Consider the following 26,695-nt stretch of genomic DNA (forward strand, 5'->3'; position numbering starts at 1 on the left):
AGCATGTAAATTTCATCTCATTGGTTTTAATCAAAAGCAATATTTGTTTCTTGATGAAATTTCATTTCACCACATTCAAAATGTCATAAATATATTATTCTAATGATTACATAACTATTAGAATTATAATTTATAACTATTCATCTAATTTTTCTTTAGCCCATATTCCATATGTCCAAACAATGAGAAGAAAACCTAATAAGAGGACATCTCCAATTAAACAAAGGTTACATACCAAAATTACAGAGCGGTAACAAGTTGACCCGTGATTTGCAAACAGTGTCAACATATCAGGAAGAATAAGCACCCTATGTGTATATCTTAAAGAATTCCCCTATCAAGAATAATTAACTACTGGACTCTATGCTGTCGAGTATACTCCCAGAGAGCAATAGCGCCACTGACATGGACATTGAGTGATCTAACAACTCCTAGTTGTGGAATCTCAATGCAAGCATCCAACATGTGGATTATGTCCACAGGTATGCCCTCCTTTTCACGCCCAAGGACCAATACCTGGCGAGTCGGAAAAAGTTAGATAAATTTCTTCTGTAAATTAAGATTTTTACTGATGCACAATGACAACTGAAATGCAAAGAAACACCCAAAGAGGGAAAAGAAAATGAAATTGGATTAGATAACATACCGTCATTTTTGGGAAGTTGTAGTGATCAAGAGGTATACTGTTTGCGGTTTGCTCTAACCCCAGGATGGAGAAGCCTTCACGTTTCTTTCTCTCTAAGAAAAGCTTCACACTATTAACAGGGACTTCTATTATAGGAACCCACTTCTCTGCTGTCACACTGGGAAAAAGAAAATGTTTGCATGACTTGCACTAAAAAATAAATAAATAAATTTAAATAGCCTGTCGCTATTTATAACTTGCCAAAGAAAAACTACCATTCTATGTTTATGCTGTTTATAGAACTGTAGCAATTAATATCAAGAATCTGCAGATGGAAAATGCAGAGTTACAAAAAAAACGTTAGTGAATGATTATCAATACCTGATGAGTTGGAACTGTTTGTCACGCAATATGTTTGCATCAGCAATGGCTAATCCAGATGCCTTAAATACCTGTGAGGAACAACATTGGCATAAAAAATTGATACGCCAAGTAAAACTGCAAAACACTAGGACAGAGCCCACTAACAGCCAGAGTTTTGGAAAGCAGAATAGAAAAATTTAACCCCTTAAACGTATATATTTTGTTGTATTATGACATATTTTTGGTAACATTAGGAATTATTCTACCTTTTATAGAAATAAATTACATTAAAATTCATAATGCTGATGAATTTTTTCCATATGACTTCTGTTTCCATATTGAAATAGTAAACAGTACTTAACTGTCCTCACCCCTAAAGATTAAAATCTTGATTCCACCCACACCACCACCCTTTGTGATAAATCAATAATAATATGATAAGCACCATCAGGCTACAGTATACCTCACATGTCCGTGCCAAACCGGCAAGGTTTGGCACGCGATCGATTAATGATGCAACAAGGACAAAATGCTGCTGACTTGCCCTTATTTTTTCCATGGTCACACTTCTAGACTGCAATGCCTGATCAAAAAGCTCATCTTCCTTTTCCATTTCTGCTTTTCACATAAATACCAAATTTACATCCATTAAGGACTTTTATTTAGAATGAATGGACAAATAAATAGAGACATATGGTTCTTGGATACATGATACTAATTGAAATACAACAGTAGTAACTACAAAAGAGGACAAAAATATGTTCTTTTCCTCTTCATGTAATTAGTTATCAGACTTTATACATACCTGAAAGTTGTTTGTATGTTTCTCTATTTCTCGAAAGTGAACTGGAATTGGCATCTTGCTTCTCATGTTTGGAGAGAGTAATTTTTTTCTGAAAATCTAATGATGAATCTTTATGCAGCTGGGGAAGTAATTCTTCTTTGCCAGGATTATGCAATATCTCTGTGCAGTCAGGATCTTCACTAATTTTTAAGCTCTCATTCTTGATAGTCACTATATCCTTTGCCATTGAACATCTCAGGTCTTCCCTGACATCCTGCAAAACTGGAAAATATGATTCCAAGCCAAGAAGAAAAAGGAAAAGAAACAGACAAGAAATAAAAATAAAAAAAAGCAGCAAGGAGCAATCGGGTCTTACATTTAAAAAGTTGAGCACTTGCTCCATGAGGGATCTTGGAACACATTCAAACTCGAGTTCCTTCATTAAACCCCATAAAAGAAGAAAAAAAAATAGAGGAAACACACTAGTCTCAGAAAGGAAAAATATCATGTACATTGAGCGAAGAACAAATACTAACAAATATACCATGCAACCACATGGCTTAATGATTGACACACTCAATTGATTTAAGTTGATATTTTCCAAAATTTGGATAACAGTACTAGAATTTCATAATATAAACATGATAATGTAACACAAATGGAGAAGTAATTATTCAAATAATGTCATTCTTCTGCTCTGTATCACTTGAGATAAGGTCCAAAGGCACAAATAAAATAAATAGTGTTAAGAGTTTATATATATAAACAGAATATAAAATAAGAAAATGATATAAAAGAAGAAAACTTTCACAAGCTGAAAAGATTTAATGGAAATAATCAATTGTTTATCAAACCAAAAAGAAAGTAAAGCCAATGAAAGTTATACTTACCATACAATCATAACAATAATACAGTCAACTAATTTCATTTAAAAAACAAAAAAAGAAGAGAGAGAGAATTTTTTGGAGAATATTTTCTTGTTAAAAGGTTTATAAAAGAGTAAGTGCCACAACATTAAGTAACAGCTTTCCTATTAAGAAAACTTTTGCTTTTACTTGTACCCAATTATATAATATTTTTCATTGGAAAAGCATTTAAACAACTTAATCAAGAAAATGAAGTACATTTTATAATTGGTTAATTCATACTTTGACATGAACTAAGGTGCACTTTTGCAACTAACTCTCTTTTGAGTGCCATATGTATTACCCTTGGTACTGATCTCACATTTCTAGCTAAGAAACAAATTCTCTGTACTAATGATTAAGTATCCACACAGCCCAGCACGTCTGCTTCAGTTTTAATCAATTTTGGAAATTTTGGAACACCTACAGAACTAATGCATGGATGTAAATATTGTACTCAGCCTGAGTAACTGTATTTGCTATAATAAGCTTGGAGTCTCTTCTATTCAACATTCATTTTTATTACCCAAATTATAATAAAACATTTCTTAGGGTTGTCCACGACAGTGCCACCTATGCTTCTACCCCAAAAGAGATAACATCGTAGATTTATTATTCAACTTTAATCAAGTAATCTCTAACCTCAACCCGATTGACAAATATTCCAGCTGGAGTAATGGAAAGATTTGGGTTGTAGGCATCAAGGTACCCTTCCATCGATGTTCGCAAGCTGAAAAAACAAAAATAAACCAAAGTTATAAACATCATATATAGAGCTAAAACCATGATATTTGAAGGTTTTTCAAGTTAGTCACGCACACCATGCGCACAAGCATATAAGTACCTGTAGACCCGGACAAAACTGAGCACAAATATAAAATTTATGTCTGAAGAGATTCATTAATGATAAGTTTAGGAACGTTTCTTCAATATTCAATCAAATAAAATTGAAAGAACTGTGAAAGGTTGTCAACAGTCAAAAGTACTGGAAACAGAAAAATTCGCAGCGATATACGGGATATGTTTCCATACCGCATGCAGTCAGAGTTCTTCGCCAGGTACAATTTCAAATCCTCAAAGCACCTTTTCTCTAAAGGCATTAATTGAGAGGTTTCAGATTCAGGAGGAAACAATTTGCAAAGAACATGGTATACCAGCAACTGTAAATGGATATCAGAAAGTTTAATCATATGACTACATCCAGTGACAACACTAGACTATAACATAACTAACCAGGGAATAGAAAAAGGTTGCACTCATCAGCTTCTGAATAAACTAACCTGGGTAAAACCACGTAAGCTGTGGTGATGTGAGGTCAATAATGGAACTATGGGAGGAAGTAATTCATCCAAATGCATAGTCTGAACTGCTTTAGATGCATTGAGGATAATATTAGCAGCAATGAACACATAGGAAGAAAGTGCCTGCGTTTGATGACCAAGAATTTCAAATCTTTAAAGAGTTCTAACTGTTTACAGCAAAATTAAAAGGTTGTTCACTGTAGACTAAAAGAATGCATATGCAAGACGTAAAGAATTAGATATGCCATTGAAATAAAAAGAAAAACAAGACAAATTACACTTTTAACCAAAATTTCCAAAAGTGTCAATGGACAGCATCCGCTATGTTTATGATGAATTTCCAAATTTAAAGTTTGATGTGGGTTTTAAGATATTGCTAAATTTAGGGACAGACCCAGGAATTAACTTTAGAGGCAGCAAATTCAAAATAATATAATATAAAATAGAATAAAAGTAAATGATTAGGGTCAAATCTAGAAACATTAATACAAATACATCTTAGTCAAAGCAAAAAATAAAGCAAACCAATGAAAAAAAAAAAAAATGAGCCAGGTCACCATCCCCCACTCATGAGTATGTGAGTCTGTCCCTGGCTAAATTGGCAAACCACAAGTTAAAACATTGAAGCATATCTAACAATTTCTTTTATTTTTTTCCATCAAGGAAACAATAATTTTTTTAACACAAAGTATTAAAAAAAAAAAAGTATAGCTTTACCTGAGGCTTCATGTCATAATCTCATCAAATATATTGTATCAAAAGTATATTGTATCAAACTAAGTCCTACAAGCCAATCAACAAAATAAAACCATCCAAACATCTATCCAACAAGAAGAATCAAGAATGTTAGAAATAAGGGGTAACTTAACACCAAAACAAGATTTACCTGAGGCTTCATGTCATAATCTCGTAAAATAGGAACTAATTGCTCCCCAACCTGAGATATCAGCAATAATACAAGAATTATCAAAATCAACTATTCAGAACAAGAAACCAATAATATAATGATAACTAGAAGGTGAAAAAACACTGGTTCAAATTTTGATAACAAAACCAAAATCAATTAGTCCAACAAGATGAAATCTCAAAACCTCAGAAATAAATTCCCAAAACAGTATTTGACACCAATAGAGTAGGAGAAACACTCATCAGCAAAATTTCTACTTCTTGAATACATATGGACATAACCTTTTTATAAGAAAAGACAAGAAAGTTTTCCAAAATGCCTTTCCCCCAATTTCTTGAAAACTTGCTCTAATACTTTAAAAAAAAAAAGAAAAAAATTTATGACAATTGCACACCATGTATAATTATTTGAAATCTAGCCTATTTAGATCCTTGAAGTGCTTGTGTCCTCATATATACTTCCTGTGTATGAAGTCTGTGTTCCTTCACTACAGTTGAACAATTTTTTTACTCAATTTAGAGAGAAGAAAAAAAAATAGCTAGATCTGCTCACAAGCTAGGGATGGGCATGGGGCGGGGCAGGGACCCTCTCTCCGGCCCCGTCCCAAAAGCCCAAGGGAATTCCCCGGTCCCGGCCCCTAGCCCGAACGGGGAATCCCCATATTTGGCCCATCCAAACGGGAATTCGGGGAATCCCCGTTTGAGGTTTTGAACTATAATTTTTTTTAAATTTTTAATGATTAAAAAAAATTATAATAAATCAAATATCAAAATTATAATTATAATACATTATACATATATGTAAATATTAGGTGTTCAGTTTTGGTACCTGCATTTTGAAGGAATCGGGGTACCCAAAACCGAAACTGTAACAAGGGTTCTGGTTCCGGTTCTAGGTACTTTGTAAATTACATGACCCCCCAAAAGTTTTTAAAATAGCAAAAAAACCTTAAAAACTTACAATACGCCCCCCACTGGATTGTTAACAAAAATAAAATTACAAATTATAATACAAAATTACAAAATTACAAACTCTATTACTTTGTAAAGATAGATTTTCAAAAGTCAAACCAACTTACTTTAAATGTTGTGAAATATAAATATAAATGTATTCACATTACTTTTTCTACAAAAGTTTTTATTAACCCCTACTCTTTAATTTTATTTTATATTGTCTCGGTTCTCAGTTCTGGTTCCTAACTATAAGAACCGAACCGAAACCGTACAGTAACGGTTCAAAAATTTGGAACCAAACCTACCCGTTGACGGTCGGTTCTGGGTAGGAACCGGAACCAAACCCGGGATATCGTCGATTCCAGTTCCAATCGGTTCTTTTGAACAACCCTAATAAATATATTATATATATGGTATAATATTATGTATTATTGTATTGAGTTACAAGTATTAATATATGAATATAGATATTATGATTACGGACAATAGCATATTATGTATAATGTATATATATATAATATATTATAATAATTCTAAATCAATTATACCATATACATTCTGTCTCATTAATAGTTTAAATAATACATAACAGATGCTAATGTATTACATATAATACATTATACATATATATTATAATAAATTCTAAAAATAAAACACCATAATATAACAAGGGCAATTAGGTAATGGAATTGAAATAAGATTCAATGAGGGACAAAAAAAATTATAATGATTTATGTTATTATAATCAATCAAAATATCAAATGATACATGATACATAAATAATATAAATATTATGTATATCAAAATACATTATACATATATAGATATTTATTATGAATTTTAATATTTATAATGATTTATTATATTAATCTAGTTTTATTTATTACCTATTGTATATGGTTTCATAAAATATTCAAACAATTATAATTTGTTCTTGTATAATTTATGGTTTCATTAATTGATTCAATTATTGAAATTAATATAGGATTAAATGGTTAAATAAACCTTACTCTATTATATAATATATAATATATATAAAAACGGGGCGAGAACGGGCCAGAGCGGGGCAAGACCAATCCCGTCCCGAATTTGGGGACAGATTTTCGGCCCAGGCCCGACCCAAATCCCAAATAATTTGGGGAAACTCCGCCCCATTCGGGACGGGTATTATGCCCATCCCTACTCACAGGATAAATTAAAATTACTTACCAATGATGGAAACTTCAAGTAAATATTAATAGCAAATGTTTCCAAGTATTGGCGAATAGAAGGTAAGTTGTTTCTCTGCAAAAAGGCACAAAACAAATTATCATGTTTCATGAAATAACCAAAAAGGGAAATGATAGTTACAATGGAATATAGTGTAGAAATCAACACATGTAGTCCCAACAAAATCTACATTGTCCATAGAGCCACCTATTCCTCACTATCTAAGGTAATGGCTTTGGGCTGTATTATGCAATACTACTCACAAAAAAGGGTGGATCCAGATCCAAATTACCAAACCATATTGAACCACATTGAGATTTAGAGCATCTCCAATAGTGTTCTTTATGTTGAAGAGCATATTTTATATAAATAAAGAGCATCTTCATTAATTTTAAAATATAAATAACACAATTTTTATTCAAATCCAATAGACTCTTTAAATTTAATGAAGATGCTCTTTATTTTTAAGAAAGAGACTTAATGGGAGAGAGAATTAATAAATAAAATGCATAAGAACTTGTAGTTTATTAATTAAAATTAGGATAGAAAGTGAAATTTGACTCTCTAAATGTGGAGAGCCAAACTCACTCTCTAAACGTGGAGAACCAAACTCATTCTCTAATTTATATTTTAAAGATAAAGAGTCTGTTGGACTCTTGTTTTTATGGATAAACTCTTTATAATAAAGAGTTTGGGTCATATAAAGAATACTTTAGAGATGCTCTTACTGATCACTGAAATTCCATAAGATCTGAAATTCAAAGAAACTACTTGGTGCATGTAGTAAGTTATACATCACAATGGCAATGAACAGTATGCTATTTATCGCTCAAGAACAGAATAAGTTCATTTATATTGCTGCAGCCCTTCTACAGGTGTTTTGTATGTATTAAAAGATTGTTTATGATTAATCTGAAAGCAGCATGCAATCATCTATGTAAAGGTAGTATTTGTATCTACCATTGCATCCTTTAGTCGCTACAAATCCAAACAAAATCATATTAACTGGATATACAGAAACATTGCTTGTGTTAGACAACAGGGATGGACCTAGGAATTAATATTGTTGGGCGCGGGAGGGGGGCAGGGGGATGGGGGGCACAAGTTAAGTAAGCTAATATAATTCTAGGAACTGAGTGAGATTGTAACTAGTTTAATATACATATGGGAAAAGTGAGTGTGGGTAAAATCTATAAACATTAACACAAGTACAACCCAGTTAAAACAAAGTTAATTAACCCTATTTTTTTTAGTGGGGTCACCAGCTCCCAGTGGTCCCTCAACAAGTCCCTCCATGTTAGACAACATATTGCAATACAACCATTCTATCACCATGAAGTGCAAGTTATCTTTTTCTAGAATGTGATGCCTATCATAGCTTTCCAATGACTGACAAAAATAAATGCCTAACTACAAAGATGATTGAGCAGAAGATAAGAGGTTGTGGAACAGTATTCACTTACATAGAGAGATATACGCAAGAAACGTGTGACTTCTCCAACAATATCATGATCAACGAAAGATGATAAAACACAAATCATTTGCCAGGCACGTACTTTTCGCCTATGAATCTGTTGAAAATACAACTACATATAAACATCGTGATAAGTTGGAAAAGAAGGAAACAAAAATAACTAGTCAACGGTATCAAAGATGGTGATATTAATGACCATACAACAAATTATAACTTCATCGCTATCTAAAATTAACCCAATGTCAATCGAACAATTTCATAAATTGAAGCACCTCCATTAGAAAATACTAAATTCTTTCTTTTTTTCTTAAAATATATATATATATATATTCAGATGAAATTGCATTTTCATATTCCTCAAAAATTATATTTAACTTCATTGCCACAGTAGATCATCTTTTTTCTCAAATTATCTTAAGTAATTGAAAGAAAAATAAAAAATATGAAGCTCCTTATAACTACTTACTGCACTATACTTTTTATACAACTCCTTCGCAAGATCATTGTCATTTACCTACAGGAACAGTGAATGCAATCAATATCTGATCATGTGTGATAAAGATTTGTTTTTCTGTTAAAAAGACAAGTGACAAGCAAAGATAGAGTGAATAGATTGCAAATCTATTTCTAAAACATTTAGAAAGAAGTCATATCATAATCAACATTTCATTGTGATATGAATCCCGTATTATTCCATTTTATGCTGCCCCAACTATTCACAGATTTAAGACCATCAAAGTTTCCCACCTCTAGGAACTTGAGTCCCCAAAATTTGTCTAAGAATAGTAACATTATTCTTCTCTGGGTTGCCTAATTAACATAATTCAAATTTGGGGCCAATTTTAATGCTTTGATACAACAGAAGAAAGAAATACCACAAGATCAAGAAGCTCCAGCAGAAACATTTTGCCAGAGTCAAGTGCAGCTTGCCAGTCCTCATTTTCATTTGCTAATCCCACCACATCAGCCAGATTAGCAAGCTTGTAAAACAGAACAGCAACAGACACACGTGCATATAACTCTGTGTTGATAAATGTCTGAAAAGAGAAAGCATCTATTAGTACCACTCATTTTGAAATTTCTGACAAAACTCAATCACCATACATGTCTGGTGCAGTACAATAAGAATGAGCATTTGTCACCAACCATTCTGTTATTGAATCACTCAGTCTGCAGTCACTGAAAGGACTAAGGAAATTTTGATCACCTTATTCAAAGAATTATAAATATGAAAAATTATGCATTCATTTTGATATCCCAATTCTTCAAATTATCTACTCTGGATACTTCAAAGTGATATTAAGACTAAAATCCATTCAGTTTAAATGGAGATAGTAATCATTTAAGGATGAAATGTAAGTTAAAGATTTATAACAATGAAAACTTTGATAGCTTACTTCTGTCAGCTCAGGGTCTGGGCTTTTGGCCAATAATGATACTTCAGTTTTGGCGTCATAATTGTCACCCAATTCAGCTTCAAAATCCTCATCAAAAGCAACTGATAAGGAAAATTTTCAGATTTTAAGGATCTTATAGTTTAAATCAATAAAAATAATCAGCTTAAAGCAAAATGCATATTATCTTGTGACGCACCAGAACCATAGAGTGTTAGCAGCTTCAGTTCTTTGATATAGTACTTTATGATCCTGGGATTTGAGAGCCACAGACCTGTTAAATGTAATGCTGCAAGACGAATTGTACGGGGACTTTTTGAGCCTTCCTCAAGAATTTTTTCGACAAACTGCAGTAATGATGTTAAAAGGTGCAGGCGATTGAGCATCTTCTTCATATAACATCTAGAAGGTATTCAGCAGAATATACACAAACAGGTGGGAAGCATATACCCATTTAAGAGGCCCTGGTGAATTCTCCTTTACATGCATTCCCTCATCACAAAACACAGAAGAATGCAATACAGAAGAAAGAAGTGCTGCAATAGGGGCAACCCTCCGCTTGTTGCAGTTGACATGTAATATCCAAGAGGAACGAACCAAACGCCACATCATCTGCACTTAAAAATTGATTCATGAGATGGTAGTTCTTTTATTCAAGCAAAAATCACAAAACATAAAAGGTAGTTCCTCTTTCAAAAATAATCATGACAACAACAATAATAATAAAAGAAGAAGAAGAAGAAGAAGAAAAAAAAAAAAAAAAAAAAAAAAAAAAAAAAATATAAAAAAAAATTTCATTAAAAAAAATTTCTTTAAGTAAAAAAATAAGTAGAAGTTATTAACTGACATTGGAGACTCTGGAAACTGATTTCATTAGATTTAAAAAAGGAAATGAAATTCCATTCTAAAATTAGTCATATGCACTCGAAAATGAAGTATTAAAGTTTCTTTAAGAATGTCCTTGCAGCCCAATAACATTCAAAGAACACCAGAGGGAAGAAAAAAACTAAAATAAAACTTTAGGACTAAATATTCAGCCAATCAAACTCAAAAGTTATCACATTCATATTCTATCATGATTTATCAAGTATTAAAAAGTAGTTCAAAAAAAAAAAAAAATTCCACTAACATGTAACGCCGAAGATTAAATATAAGCAGCACAAGAGGGTATTCTTGAGAAAGATTTAAAAAAAAAAAAAAAAAAAAATTGAAGCAACTAAAGCAACAAGAAGTTGGAAAATCCCTCAGAATGAAAAGTAAAAGGATTTATTACCCCTAAAATACGCTCAGATTTTTTTTTTTTCAACACTACCAAGAAATTTTTGGAACTCTCTCATATACAGGTGATTTTAAGCTCTTCAACAATGAAGACAAATTGTTTTGACAATGTTAAACTTCAGTAAGACCCTCTACAGAAAAGAAGAATTAACATGGACAATGGGAATGATCATGACAGATGCATTTATCATCACAGAACACAAAACCACACACTTACCCGACAAAATAACCCACCCAAGACACACACAAAGCAAAATTAATTCAGCATGGTTCCAAAATGGTGCAAACAGAATGTCACTGCATCAGCATTAAGGCATAAATAACAATTTCTAACCCTTTAATTGAAAAACACGGAATTCAGAAATCATATTATTACCCATCAAACAATGATGGACAAAATTGTAAGCACACACTCAAATGGGATTTATGAAGTGAACCTGGGAATCCACACCACTGCATAAAGAAACAACTGAACCAAACATTCCAGAGGCAAACAGGTCCATTGTCAACCTGATCGATCTTAGCATAGGCAAAATAGAACCTTCCCCGGCATTCTCAAGGCTGCAAAATAATGTTGAGACAATTTAATAAGCCAAAAAATGTTATACATTTATTGTTAATATGAATTTAACTGAGACCAGTTTAGTGCATTGGGCAACAAGAACACCAATGGATTCACCAGCAATTAATTGAGCTATTAAAGAAACCCAGTCAAGATATCTTTTACAATGAAAAATAGAGCTAATATCACTGCTTAATAGGAAATGTTTGTAATGTTTACTTGTAGTCAATAGAATGATGAACCAGCAGAAATTTAGAACTATTTTTGAAAACTAATAGCACAAATTTTCACAACAGGACTTAAGCAGATAATCACTGAATATTGAATTATCAGTACAAGTAAAGCCTATCTTGATTACCTGTCAACAAGATCTTTAAAAATGCATCTGACAGCAGCATCTGATAAGAAAGAACTACTAATCTCTCCGTTTTCACAAGCACGGTGAGGAATCGACAACAGAGATTCTATGCAAAGCCACTGAATCAAACAAAACAAAAAACAATCAAAACTTTTTTACTTTAAAACAAATTAATAGATTAAGTAGAAGCGTAGATACATGCATAGCTTCAGATGCTAAAAGTGACATAAAAAAAAAAAGTAACACACCACAGCCATCACTGCACAGAAACAAAGTAACAGACCAATAAAGTTGGTCCAGCATAAGCATATAACCATATGACAATAATATAAACAATTGCAGTTTGCAGATGCCGAGGTAAACAGCAAGGTGCTAAAAGAGTTCAAACTGAAATGTAATTAAAGTATCAGTTTAAAAAACAAAGCTTCATCACCTTCCAGTTCAGCAAAATAGCCCTTCGACTTCGTGCTAGAACTCCGACTTCAAGAAGACTATTGACATTCTGAAGAAAAGAAAGAACCCATGAATCCATCCAAGGTTGGCCTTCCACTACTAGTAGCATTGACTTATCATTTTCTCTGACAAAACACAAAGCCTGAGGAGAGACTACAGCTTGCAGAACAGAAGCTAACGCTTCATATGCTGCAAGACAGATTTCCGCTCCACTCTGATTTTAGATTGAAATATCTTAGTTATGTAGATAAAAAGAAAATAATAAAGTTTTTTAGAGCAAAAGGCCCCCTCTTGTGACATTCTACCATCACTTTACAGAGGAAAGTCCATTCAAATTTAGACATACCTCAGAATCATGAGTTGAAGTTGTAATAGTCTTCCGGAAGAAGTTCCAAAAAAAGGCATAAGCAAATTTTAGTGAAGCATCAGTTTTAGCCCGTGCACACCATGACAGGATTGATGCAACAGCTTTCACGGACATTATCTGTTCATCCATAAAGAAAAACTATTTCAAAAAGAAACAGTCGCGTGAACTTCAATAGAAACATTATTTTCTGCAAAATTACAGTCTCAATGGCCTTTTTTTTTTTTGGGGGGGTGTCTGGGGGGTGTTTTGTTTGGTTTGAACTTTGAACCTGCCTTAGTGTTTAAAGAGAAGAATAAGAAACCAAATAGAAGGTTAAGATGGCAAGTTTAAAAGAACTAAAACATTTTAGGTATCTTTTCAGGTCAATAACCGGCAGATTTTCACAAAGATTATTTGATAAAAAAAACTGACAAACATTAATGTGTTGAGCATTTATGTTATTGTCTGAAGTTGTACTACAGATAGCTAGAACAAACTTCAAAACACAAAAAAATGAAGATGCAGCAAATTAGGAACAAATATGAGCATGTGACCTCCAAGTAAAAGTAAAGAGTAAAAGTTGATAGCTTCAGATGACTAAGGAGTAAAAGTAATCCTACAGCTTGCAACACAGCCGTGGTGGTAGAAGATGACAGCCTACGTTGACTAGGACCTCCAAGTTTTCCTCTCACGGATCTAGGCAGACTTGTGTCATCAATCATCACACTAGACCAAAATATGGAACAAGACAAGTTGGCAAAAGAGACCAGCTCCTCCTGCATGCCACAGAAAAAAGTTCTGTATAAAAGTGCCAATAGTAAGAAGTTATATACAAGCTTGCATCATATAAGATAACTAAAAAGTGCTGATGCTCCAATACCAATACATGGGGGAAAAGGTTTGCTAACTTCTCATAAATAACAGCAGCTTCTGCATAAGTATATTGGTCCACCGTCTTGAGTGAGCCAACTTCTGATTTGGTCCTGAATCTTATACCACATTCATCGGATCTCTCCTGCATTATTTTAAACTCCAAAACCAAGCTCAACGTAAGGATGAGAAACTTCACAGGTTTCCACTCTGTACAATTGTTCTGTTTGCAGATGTTGATACCAATATCTTGAATAAACTGTAGAAGCCAGTATAAACCAAGTGTTAAAAACAACTAAAATTAAAATGATATAAGAATGGTGTTCCTATACCAATTAAAATGCAGCAGAAAAATAAATATAAACGTCATTTGGCTGTCAATTTACAGTACAATAAGTCAGCAAAAAGAAACACATTTTTCATTATAAAGAATGGTTAAATTGTTCTCCAACTAGATGCAACTGTGCAACTGAGCTCCTTGCCAGTCAACAATTATATCAAATTATAAAAGATAAAAGTAGGCACTACCCCTGTGTGAATATGAAGAGAAAGAAAACATTAAAGAAAATAAAAAAGGTCATTTAATTATCACAATTCATCTTTATGTTACTGAGAGAGAACATTAAACAAAAGAAAAGAGTATTGTAAATGTCAGAATTCAATATTATGGTCAAAACCTCACAAAGTTCACAAGCACCAATAAATTTCTCAGATTTGATGTCAAAAAGTTTATAAAACAATTTATACACATCTATGGATAAAAAATAAAAGACAATCACCAAATTAACTGATATAATTTAGGGAAATTAGTCGAAATAACCCTAATTTGAGGGATCTTTTGAAATTTAACTAATTCTTGCATAACATTTCTAACCACTCAACCCTTAGAAGAGCTGAAAATATCCATCTATTACAAACTAACTGTAACCACGAGACATGGACTAAATGATAGGGTGTCTAGCAAAATTAAACGGACTTGACATGGGCTAGACAACATGGTGTCTAGCTACAAAACTAAAAGCATTTTTTAGTTATAAAATACACTACATGGACTCCGCATGGCTAGACAACATGGTTTCCAGAAGAAAATAACATAAAGCCATCTGCAGTTATATAATTATTAGACAGACTCAACATATACTAGACAAACTCGTTTAGCATAATAATGTCATGTCGTTTGTAAACATAAAACACAGTGAACAGACTAGATATCAGCTAGACAAGATGTTGTCCAGCAAGACTCAACTTTCATCATGAACTAGATAGCCTTTTGTCTAGCAAAATATCATAAAGGCATCTGCAATAGAGGAACATTTTTGTCATTTCAAGTGTTGGTAGTTCGATTGGTACTCCAAATTGGAAATTTGCTATATATCAAATTATCCCCTGTTTGGAGGTTTTTTAGCCTATTTTTTCTAGAATTTAACAGATGTTACTCATCAAATACAACCTGTTGTGGACAGTTTATACACTACTTTGTAATTATATTCTCAATCAATGATACTATCATAGTTTCTACAGAAAGGAGACACAAATAATTCTAAAATCTGAATAACCGTACTTTCAACTACACTCCTAAATATAAAATCTAAAGAATAAGGAACAAAGCTGCCAAAATAAGCTGAAAGCCACAGAAGGTAAGGCAAACCTTCAGTATAGGGGTTAAATGATTTTCCTCCTTGACTACAAGAAATAATACTCTTGCCCATCTTTTCGCCTGAAATTCCCAAGAATCCATTTCTTCATCATCATAAGTAACAAAAGAATCATCCAAATTGGGATGACCTGAAAAAGTTTCTGGGAAGTCATGAAGACTCCTTAAAAGCAGCATATGAGTTTTGCAGCAGTTAGCAGAATGCTGCCCACAACACCCTGAAAGCCATTCTTGTACACGTGCTCTTAAGGAACCTAGAAGAGAAAGAGAGAGATCTTAAGAGTCTCCTATACATTAGATATTAAGGGGGAACATTGAATATTATACTTACCACCACAATCAGTAAATTCTCGTGGCAGTGCTGAAATGAAGTGCAAGAGTATGTCCAGAGGCACATCAAACGAGCAAACTAAAGAAGTAGCAGCCTCAAGGACTTTCTCACAGACTGGAAAACCACAACTAAAGGTATCAGAAAAATCAGGCTCCAAATTTTAATTGACAAGGGTCTCATTAAACTTCCAAAATATATATTATATATATTACAAGCAAACCAGATTATGTTTAGAGACCTTGAAGACGATAATTAGGATTGAAATGTTGTTTGCTGCTCTCAATAATAAACCTCAAAACATCTAACAAATCTGATTTATCATTGCAAGAGGAACTGTCCTGAGAAGACTTCGGTTCGGCCTTTTCAGGAAAAGCATCTGCACACCATTCTGATCTACTGTCATGTGTTCCATCTACACAAGCAGCAGAAGCAATGCATTCTGCAAGGGTCATCATTCCAACTCTACCAAAAGACTGCTGTTTAGAGATAGATGCTAATTTGCTCAAAAATGCAATCCTCTTCCTGTACACACATGATAAACTCGCACACATCAGATGCTTCCAAACCTTAACATTAGTTTTGTCAATAGATAACTCCAGCTACCTCCAAATTAATAGATTCCATGGCTAATTAATGTCCAGCCTTATGCTATAATGTGATGGGATAAGAGAGTTATGGGTCATGCTTATTTTTAATTATTGGAAGCCTATGGCTGGTTTTTTCTTTGTTCTTTAACTATTGACATTTTTGGGTTGTTTGGTATCCATTTTGTGTACCTCTTGTTTTCTCAAGCTTGTCCTTCTTCAATGGACTGCTAGTTCACTTTAGTATAGTTCATTTTATTAATACATCTTTCATAGTTTCTCACAAAAAACTTAATTATATGGAATAAATATCTTACACGAGTCAAATATGAAATAGAGGTCCTGAATGAGTTAAAGCATCTGCATACCAAGTTTTATCAAAACTGAGGAAGCAATAAACGATAGAACTCACTCTTTACCGAAAACCACAAACCAACCAGCCAAGCATAGCCCCAACTGAATGCTTTAAACTGAACTCATTCTCTATGTCCTTCATAGTATGATGTAGAGTTCTTATATCAAGACAACCCACTTCCTAAATCTTTACAACTCGTAGTATACTATATAATAAAAGTTCATCAAGCACATGATCTTGTACCTTGTAATTAGGAAACTTGTATATTGATGCAAAAACCGAGCTGCACCTTCAATAGTCCTTGAAGAGTAAACACCTTTTACACCTAATAAAAACACCAAAAAAAAAAAGGCATAAGCAAATTTTAGTGAAGCATCAGTTTTAGCCCGTGCACACCATGACAGGATTGATGCAACAGCTTTCACGGACATTATCTGTTCATCCATAAAGAAAAACTATTTCAAAAAGAAACAGTCGCGTGAACTTCAATAGAAACATTATTTTCTGCAAAATTACAGTCTCAATGGCCTTTTTTTTTTTTGGGGGGGTGTCTGGGGGGTGTTTTGTTTGGTTTGAACTTTGAACCTGCCTTAGTGTTTAAAGAGAAGAATAAGAAACCAAATAGAAGGTTAAGATGGCAAGTTTAAAAGAACTAAAACATTTTAGGTATCTTTTCAGGTCAATAACCGGCAGATTTTCACAAAGATTATTTGATAAAAAAAACTGACAAACATTAATGTGTTGAGCATTTATGTTATTGTCTGAAGTTGTACTACAGATAGCTAGAACAAACTTCAAAACACAAAAAAATGAAGATGCAGCAAATTAGGAACAAATATGAGCATGTGACCTCCAAGTAAAAGTAAAGAGTAAAAGTTGATAGCTTCAGATGACTAAGGAGTAAAAGTAATCCTACAGCTTGCAACACAGCCGTGGTGGTAGAAGATGACAGCCTACGTTGACTAGGACCTCCAAGTTTTCCTCTCACGGATCTAGGCAGACTTGTGTCATCAATCATCACACTAGACCAAAATATGGAACAAGACAAGTTGGCAAAAGAGACCAGCTCCTCCTGCATGCCACAGAAAAAAGTTCTGTATAAAAGTGCCAATAGTAAGAAGTTATATACAAGCTTGCATCATATAAGATAACTAAAAAGTGCTGATGCTCCAATACCAATACATGGGGGAAAAGGTTTGCTAACTTCTCATAAATAACAGCAGCTTCTGCATAAGTATATTGGTCCACCGTCTTGAGTGAGCCAACTTCTGATTTGGTCCTGAATCTTATACCACATTCATCGGATCTCTCCTGCATTATTTTAAACTCCAAAACCAAGCTCAACGTAAGGATGAGAAACTTCACAGGTTTCCACTCTGTACAATTGTTCTGTTTGCAGATGTTGATACCAATATCTTGAATAAACTGTAGAAGCCAGTATAAACCAAGTGTTAAAAACAACTAAAATCAAAATGATATAAGAATGGTGTTCCTATACCAATTAAAATGCAGCAGAAAAATAAATATAAACGTCATTTGGCTGTCAATTAACAGTACAATAAGTCAGCAAAAAGAAACACATATTTCATTATAAAGAATGGTTAAATTGTTCTCCAACTAGATGCAACTGTGCAATTGAGCTCCTTGCCAGTCAACAATTATATCAAATTATAAAAGATAAAAGTAGGCACTACCCCTGTGTGAATATGAAGAGAAAGAAAACATTAAAGAAAATAAAAAAGGTCATTTAATTATCACAATTCATCTTTATGTTACTGAGAGAGAACATTAAACAAAAGAAAAGAGTATTGTAAATGTCAGAATTCAATATTATGGTCAAAACCTCACAAAGTTCACAAGCACCAATAAATTTCTCAGATTTGATGTCAAAAAGTTTATAAAACAATTTATACACATCTATGGATAAAAAATAAAAGACAATCACCAAATTAACTGATATAATTTAGGGAAATTAGTCGAAATAACCCTAATTTGAGGGATCTTTTGAAATTTAACTAATTCTTGCATAACATTTCTAACCACTCAACCCTTTGAAGAGCTGAAAATATCCATCTATTACAAACTAACAGTAACCACGAGACATGGACTAAATGATAGGGTGTCTAGCAAAATTAGACGGACTTGACATGGGCTAGACAACATGGTGTCTAGCTACAAAACTAAAAGCATTTTTTAGTTATAAAATACACTACATGGACTCCGCATGGCTAGACAACATGGTTTCCAGAAGAAAATAACATAAAGCCATCTGCAGTTATATAATTATTAGACAGACTCAACATATACTAGACAAACTCGTTTAGCATAATAATGTCATGTCGTTTGTAAACATAAAACACAGTGAACAGACTAGATATCAGCTAGACAAGATGTTGTCCAGCAAGACTCAACTTTCATCATGAACTAGATAGCCTTTTGTCTAGCAAAATATCATAAAGGCATCTGCAATAGAGGAACATTTTTGTCATTTCAAGTGTTGGTAGTTCGATTGGTACTCCAAATTGGAAATTTGCTATATATCAAATTATCCCCTGTTTGGAGGTTTTTTAGCCTATTTTTTCTAGAATTTAACAGATGTTACTCATCAAATACAACCTGTTGTGGACAGTTTATACACTACTTTGTAATTATATTCTCAATCAATGATACTATCATAGTTTCTACAGAAAGGAGACACAAATAATTCTAAAATCTGAATAACCGTACTTTCAACTACACTCCTAAATATAAAATCTAAAGAATAAGGAACAAAGCTGCCAAAATAAGCTGAAAACCACAGAAGGTAAGGCAAACCTTCAGTATAGGGGTTAAATGATGTTCCTCCTTGACTACAAGAAATAATACTCTTGCCCATCTTTTAGCCTGAAATTCCCAAGAATCCATTTCTTCATCATCATAAGTAACAAAAGAATCATCCAAATCGGGATGACCTGAAAAAGTTTCTGGGAAGTCATGAAGACTCCTTAAAAGCAGCATATGAGTTTTGCAGCAGTTAGCAGAATGCTGCCCACAACACCCTGAAAGCCATTCTTGTACACGTGCTCTTAAGGAACCTAGAAGAGAAAGAGAGAGATCTTAAGAGTCTCCTATACATTAGATATTAAGGGGGAACATTGAATATTATACTTACCACCACAATCAGTAAATTCTCGTGGCAGTGCTGAAATGAAGTGCAAGAGTATGTCCAGAGGCACATCAAACGAGCAAACTAAAGAAGTAGCAGCCTCAAGGACTTTCTCACAAACTGGAAAACCACAATTAAAGGTATCAGAAAATCAGGCTCCAAATTTTAATTGACAAGGGTCTCATTAAACTTGCAAAATATATATTATATATATCACAAGCAAACCAGATTATGTTTATAGACCTCGAAGACGATAATTAGGATTGAAATGTTGTTTGCTGCTCTCAATAATAAACCTCAAAACATCTAACAAATCTGATTTATCATTGCAAGAGGAACTGTCCTGAGAAGACTTCGGTTCGGCCTTTTCAGGAAAAGCATCTGCACACCATTCTGATCTACTGTCATGTGTTCCATCTACACAAGCAGCAGAAGCAATGCATTCTGCAAGGGTCATCATTCCAACTCTACCAAAAGACTGCTGTTTAGAGATAGATGCTAATTTGCTCAAAAATGCAATCCTCTTCCTGTACACACATGATAAACTCGCACACATCAGATGCTTCCAAACCTTAACATTAGTTTTGTCAATAGATAACTCCAGCTACCTCCAAATTAATAGATTCCATGGCTAATTAATGTCCAGCCTTATGCTATAATGTGATGGGATAAGAGAGTTATGGGTCATGCTTATTTTTAATTATTGGAAGCCTATGGCTGGTTTTTTCTTTGTTCTTTAATTATTGACATTTTTGGGTTGTTTAGTATCCATTTTGTGTACCTCTTGTTTTCTCAAGCTTGTCCTTCTTCAATGGACTGCTAGTTCACTTTAGTATAGTTCATTTTATTAATACATCTTTCATAGTTTCTCACAAAAAACTTAATTATATGGAATAAATATCTTACACGAGTCAAATATGAAATAGAGGTCCTGAATGAGTTAAAGCATCTGCATACCAAGTTTTATCAAAACTGAGGAAGCAATAAACGATAGAACTCACTCTTTACCGAAAACCACAAACCAACCAGCCAAGCATAGCCCCAACTGAATGCTTTAAACTAAACTCATTCTCTATGTCCTTCATAGTATGATGTAGAGTTCTTATATCAAGACAACCCACTTCCTAAATCTTTACAACTCGTAGTATACTATATAATAAAAGTTCATCAAGCACATGATCTTGTACCTTGTAATTAGGAAACTTGTATATTGATGCAAAAACCGAGCTGCACCTTCAATAGTCCTTGAAGAGTAAACACCTTTTACACCTAATAAAAACACCAAAAAAAGACTCACAGATCAATTTTCATAGATACCAGTGGTTTCTCATTAACCATAGGAAAACAATCTTATACTTAATCCAAAATGATGTAGAAATAAAAATAATATTTTACACCATTGAGCATAAGAGAAATTATTTTGGATATGTAACCACTCTCCACACAAATTAATTATAAAGAATAAGAACAGTATGGATGACAGCACCCACCCCAACAATGCCTGTGGTTGACAGATCCAAGTAGGTGGGTGTTTTGTATAGAATATAAGGACCTGGATGTTGTCAATATTTCAAATCATACACCAATCCAGGATAAGGCTAAATAATTATCCTTTTAATTTCTTAAAAGATATCAAGCATCTAAATCATGAGAAATTTCTTTTACGCTTCCAAATCATACCAGGGCAGCAATATGACATTCTTACAGAAGTATAGCTAGTGCATATGGAAAACCAACCAAACAACTAAAATTTTCATGTTCTCTTAATCAAATACACCTTTTTCAACATATCTCCTGTGATGTAATTACAGAATCAATATGATTGAAAACTGGATTTATTATCCAGAACATTGAAATGGAGAACAAACCAAAATCTTTGTGGTGCACAGGATCATTCAATCCTTCCATGAATGGACCAAGAACAAAGCTTTCAGGCACTAAATTTGCACAGTTCTCATAATTCTTCCACTCAATGCCCAAAAATGACTGCATGATCAGGCACCTTACTGCATAAACCAAAGGGAACAGGAGAAAGGAATTATAAAGGGAATCTGCAAATAATTATCTGAAGAATGAAATTACATGGCTTACAGTAAACCAAATTCTCAGGAAACAGAGCTGATTGGTCTAAATAAATGGTTATGATCAGCCACTGATACCTTGAGGATTGCCATGACGAAAACCACGTTCCCACAGAATTGACAACCAAATAAAAGTCTCAGCCGAAGTTTCCATTTGACATGGCTGAGCTTCAATAACAGAGCTTGGACAATTATCACGTGAAACAGAATACTGAAGTAATAAGGTTACCTGCAACAGATTATTAAGCATTCAGCAGATATGTTGTGTAGAATTGAGTATTCAAAATGCTGTAACAGTATCTCCTCGTTGGTACGAAACTTTAATTACTTATCCAGCCCAGTATTAAACGACTCTCAAACGACCTTTTCCATAACCTAGTAGAAATTTTATCTTGATTAAAAACCCTAGAAAAACTGATTGATTACATGAAGTAGAGAAAAAATGTATCCCTACCTGGTGATTCCAAGCAGCTTCTACCAGGTGAGTACCATACTCTTCAAGCATTTCATACAGCAGTATGAATGCCTCCCACTGCTGCCGACCCTTCAAACCAGAATCAATTGAATTGCACAGTTTTCCAACCCCCAGAGACTTGGCTTCCATGGCAGCCCACAACTCCCTTTTTGTCATACCTCGAGGGGTTGAATGTTTTTCTTGTGAATTCCTCTCTGAAACACTAGAATAGGCTTGGCTTTCTCCACTTATCTGCAGCACTGTCTTCAATATATGTAATGACTGCTTCCTCACCAACCCTTCCTCATCAACCTGACAAGCCCATAAGAAAATTCTTTGACAAAAACCTTCATAAGACAAAAAATAGCAGAGGCAAAGCACCGAATCTGAAGTGCTATGATTATCAACAACAGAACAAGGATAAATGGAAAGTGGAAAATAGAGAGCGGGAAATTACCAAGCCTCTTTTTATTTCATCCCAAAGCTCTCTCTCTGCAGTTATGTCAAACTCTTCTACTCTAACACTAACATCAGGATTTTCAGGTCCCTCTGTACAAGAGAAAAAAGACAAGTATAGAGAAAGTACACTATAGGCATCTCTTCTCTCCAAAGGCCCAAGAGTGAAAAGAGTTCTGCAGCAGTTCCAAATTTTCTTAAGGAAAGAATTCCTGTAAGCCAACCAAATGCAGTAAGCAATAAAAAGTTAGAGAAAATTATAAATGCATGTGTCATTGGTTAAAGAAAAAGCAAGAATAATTTAATTGGACAGCATATGTGTGTTGTATGCATCTACCTAGAGAGTAAATGAGTATGCCCATGAACTGTGATTTCGAAAGAGTGTTGAGAAACAAATGCTTTGAGAATAATAGGGAGAAAAAAGCTAATTGCACAAGACCGGTGTTCCAAACTTTGCAAAAGCAATTGCTCAGTCATGTTACACAAATTCCAGAGCATATTTGCAGCAAACTTTTCTGCATAACAACACCCATTTTCCAACATTGAGTTTGTGTTTCGAGCAGCTTGAAGACTCTTTAGAGCAGCATCCAGCATTAAGGTTAAAATATGGCACGCTGTTGACAATGAAAATGACCTACACAAAGATAGCATACACTCTTTATCTGTATCTGAAGCCTTTATCTGGTCCTTTAAACCCAGGGAAAGTGAGCAACTACCCCGTTCAATAACATCTGATCCTTCATGTTTAAGCATACCCAAAGAAAGGCCAACCGAACTAACAATACAAGGCACCAAGGTTTCTTCCAAAACTTCCCAGGAATTAGTCTTAGTCACAACATTGAAAAATGATTCTTCAATCTAAAATAAAAATAACGCCAAAAACAAACAAAAGGATCAAGGCAGTAAGAGAAAATTGGATGTAGGTAATATGCTAAACTAATTTAGTAAAACTTGAAACGGCTAAACGCACTACCTGATTAAGCATTTCATGATCAAATGCAGGAATCATCTTCATTAGTGGAATAAAACTTTTCCACATAAATGATTGAAAAGCTTCATGATGAGCCCCTGCAATGAGAATTAATTCCACCCCTTAGCAGATTAAATATAACTACAATACGATAAAAACAAACTACTTCATCTTTCCTGAGGAATGGAAGGATGTAGCGGTATTCGAATTATCCGGCTACACGATGAGAAAAAAGCATCCGTTAACTCCTTATCTATCTAATAGTTTCTTCTATCTGGTACTTAAAAAGAAAATCAGTAAGCAATGCATCTTGCTTGAAAAGGCAGTTACCGCAGAAATGGCCATTAGATGGGCAATTCCACCCCTTTCCACTCAAGTAGGGAAAGCGAGGTGAAAGCTCTAAGCTCGCATCTTCAGCTTTTATTGGAGGGGCAGCGGATCCAATCTACTTGAAGCGGAAGCAGAGCGGTAGGCAGGCAAGGCGAGGGAAGAGATATGGATAGAAAAGTGTAAAGCAACAGGATTCTATTGTCACAAGTCATGACCTTCAATGACAAGGTGAATGTTCACATTTTGTGACGTAGGACAGTGGGCAGAAAGCAAAAGGAGAGTGGAAATTATCATCTCATTTGGTGGAGAGAAATATGAGGACAAAACTGGAAGGACCAACTTTTTGCAAATTTTAAAGATGATAAAATGGGTTTGGGTAGAACTCACTCTCAAAAGCTAGCTCAAGGGAGGAGGGAGCCCAATCATTTATATACACCATAACAGTCCACTATTAGGGCGATGTGGGACAAATTCAACTTCTAACACCCTCCCTCACGCTCGACGTGCAAGACCGGAGTCCAAACCCATCATCGCCCCGACCAAAGAGGAGAAAGAAACAAACATGGCTCTGATACCATGATAAAGTGAACTTGGGTAGAACTCACTCACAAAAGCTAGCTCAAGGGAAGAGGGAGCTCAATCACTTATATACACCATAACAGCCCACTATTGCGGCGATGTGGGACAAATTCAACATCTAACAAGAGAGAAACAGAATTTTCTGGAAAGTCTCAATCTACTTGTTTACTGATTTGAAGTGTTTTTATATAAAAATTAAAAACACAAGGTATACATGTTTAATTAATTGAATAATTAACTCTTAAATTAACTCCTAACAAACTTGCTAACTGGGCAAGTAAAGACTTGACACACTACAGCAGATCAGCTTCAGTCTTGATATTCAGATTTGATTAAGATATAAGATTTTGCAGTGATGTTTGATCCTAACACTAAGCTCAGGTAAGCTGCTCTGAGTTGGAGTGGAGCTCCTCTGAGCTGCAGGTGTTGAACTTAAGTTGCTAGGCTGCTGTATTGAAGTTGTGCTACTGAGCTGCTGAGAATTTATTCAACACTTTCCAACCCAATCCAAAACCTTTTCGTCCATCACCAATGTTACTGAATAAGAAGGAAAGGATACTAACTATTTTCCTCCAGGAGCCACTTTTGCTTTATCCTTCCGCCACTTTCCTTCCTCTACAGAAAGCAAGTAGAGAACAATACAAGTTTTCCTTTCCACCTAATAAACAGATTCTTTTGATCCAACCAGACCTATCATATTCATATTAAGTTTCACACCAGGTTCTAATTATCCATCTAATATTTTATTGTAGGAAAGTAACTGAGAGGAAGTAAATATATGAAATTTCTTGACAAAGAAATAGGGCAAAACGATCCATATAATGAGGAATTAGGTTTGAGAATCAACTAGGAAAAATTTGAAACAATCCCTTCCTTTTTATAATTAAATAAAAGATATATTAGTTATGGACTGAAGACCACAACTCACCAAGTTTCTTAAGAAGATGACAAAGTGCAACCATAATTGATGCAATGTTATTGCACTGTTCAGAATTCAACAGATCGCCCTCCTTCATGGCATCCTATGTTTATCAACAAAACAAAAACAAACATGAAAAATGAATAAGTAGGTTTCATTGCAGTTCTTGTTTGGATAGAATAAAAAGAAATACATACTTTGGTAAGGTCAGGAAAAGCATCAAGAAGAGAATCGAAAATTGTAGCAGCAGATAAACCGGTTGATGCCAAAAGGCAATCCAACATTGGAGGAATAGCCACCGGAGGGACTTGTTTTAAGCTACTTGAGAGAGAAGGGACGAGATAGGCCATTTCGTTGGCCTCTGTGGAAGAAACAGAGAAGAAGGGATCTTATTCCGCTTAGCTCAATTGAAATGTGGCGGTTTACATTTGTAACGGCTCTATAAGCCCTACGCTTTATATTTTTCTTTTCGGAAAAAATAAATAAATAAATGTATGAGGGCGGTGCATGATAAACCCTAGGCGGGTAGCGGAAAACGGCTTGTCGTTTGAATGATGCCGGGCCTGACCTGATGACATGATATAAGTAGCCTGAATCACATTTTCACACCCTAGGTTTGACGAGCTTACAATCTCCTACCTTAGGTTTGAAAAACCATCAATGTTTCACCCAATTTAAATTCTACCATTACATCCGACAGTAAAAGGGCATTTATGTCCTTTCACATCCACATATATAACCTAAAAAATATACAACACATATAACCTTAAAAAAAAAACTAAAAATACCTTATTACCCAACCCTAATACCATTTTTAATCTTTCAAATTCATAAATCAAACCCTAAACTTTAAAACCACATAAAAATAAATAAATAAAAAGAAAAAACTAGAGGTAATCGAGTCCAGGTATCCTGTAATTTTGGAGGAACCAATTACTAAAATATGGAACTGGAACCAGTCGTTTCTAGTTCCGGATACCCGAGATAATTACGAGATAATTTCTATTAGTTTAATATTGACAAAAACACTTTTAAAACTTATAAATACACCCCCA

At 34.1% G+C, this 26,695-nt stretch overlaps 1 protein-coding gene across 1 annotated transcript; it reads right to left on the reverse strand.

The window, feature by feature from the left end:
• Positions 1 to 48: 48 nt before the first annotated feature.
• On the reverse strand, positions 49 to 26,175 carry LOC116133073. The gene is made up of 35 exons (XM_031418735.1): positions 25,838 to 26,175; positions 25,650 to 25,743; positions 23,816 to 23,910; positions 23,180 to 23,700; positions 22,844 to 23,054; positions 22,387 to 22,698; positions 22,011 to 22,161; positions 21,720 to 21,857; positions 21,039 to 21,120; positions 20,095 to 20,378; positions 19,858 to 19,971; positions 19,521 to 19,780; positions 17,883 to 18,131; positions 17,623 to 17,778; positions 12,913 to 13,050; positions 12,547 to 12,780; positions 12,114 to 12,232; positions 11,631 to 11,754; positions 10,366 to 10,527; positions 10,115 to 10,262; positions 9,919 to 10,019; positions 9,397 to 9,558; positions 8,988 to 9,035; positions 8,511 to 8,618; positions 7,048 to 7,122; positions 4,865 to 4,915; positions 3,958 to 4,101; positions 3,710 to 3,837; positions 3,320 to 3,407; positions 2,149 to 2,208; positions 1,794 to 2,046; positions 1,452 to 1,603; positions 1,007 to 1,077; positions 647 to 803; positions 49 to 516 (listed from the first exon to the last, which is right to left on the reverse strand). Exons 1-35 carry the CDS (start codon positions 25,988 to 25,990, stop codon positions 352 to 354), a joined length of 5,508 nt encoding a protein of 1,835 aa, XP_031274595.1. The 5' UTR covers positions 25,991 to 26,175; the 3' UTR covers positions 49 to 351.
• Between the last annotated feature and the right edge of the window lie 520 nt (positions 26,176 to 26,695).

This window comes from Pistacia vera, unplaced genomic scaffold, assembly GCF_008641045.1.
Source record: "Pistacia vera cultivar Batoury unplaced genomic scaffold, PisVer_v2 Contig265, whole genome shotgun sequence".
Lineage (NCBI taxonomy): Eukaryota > Viridiplantae > Streptophyta > Magnoliopsida > Sapindales > Anacardiaceae > Pistacia > Pistacia vera.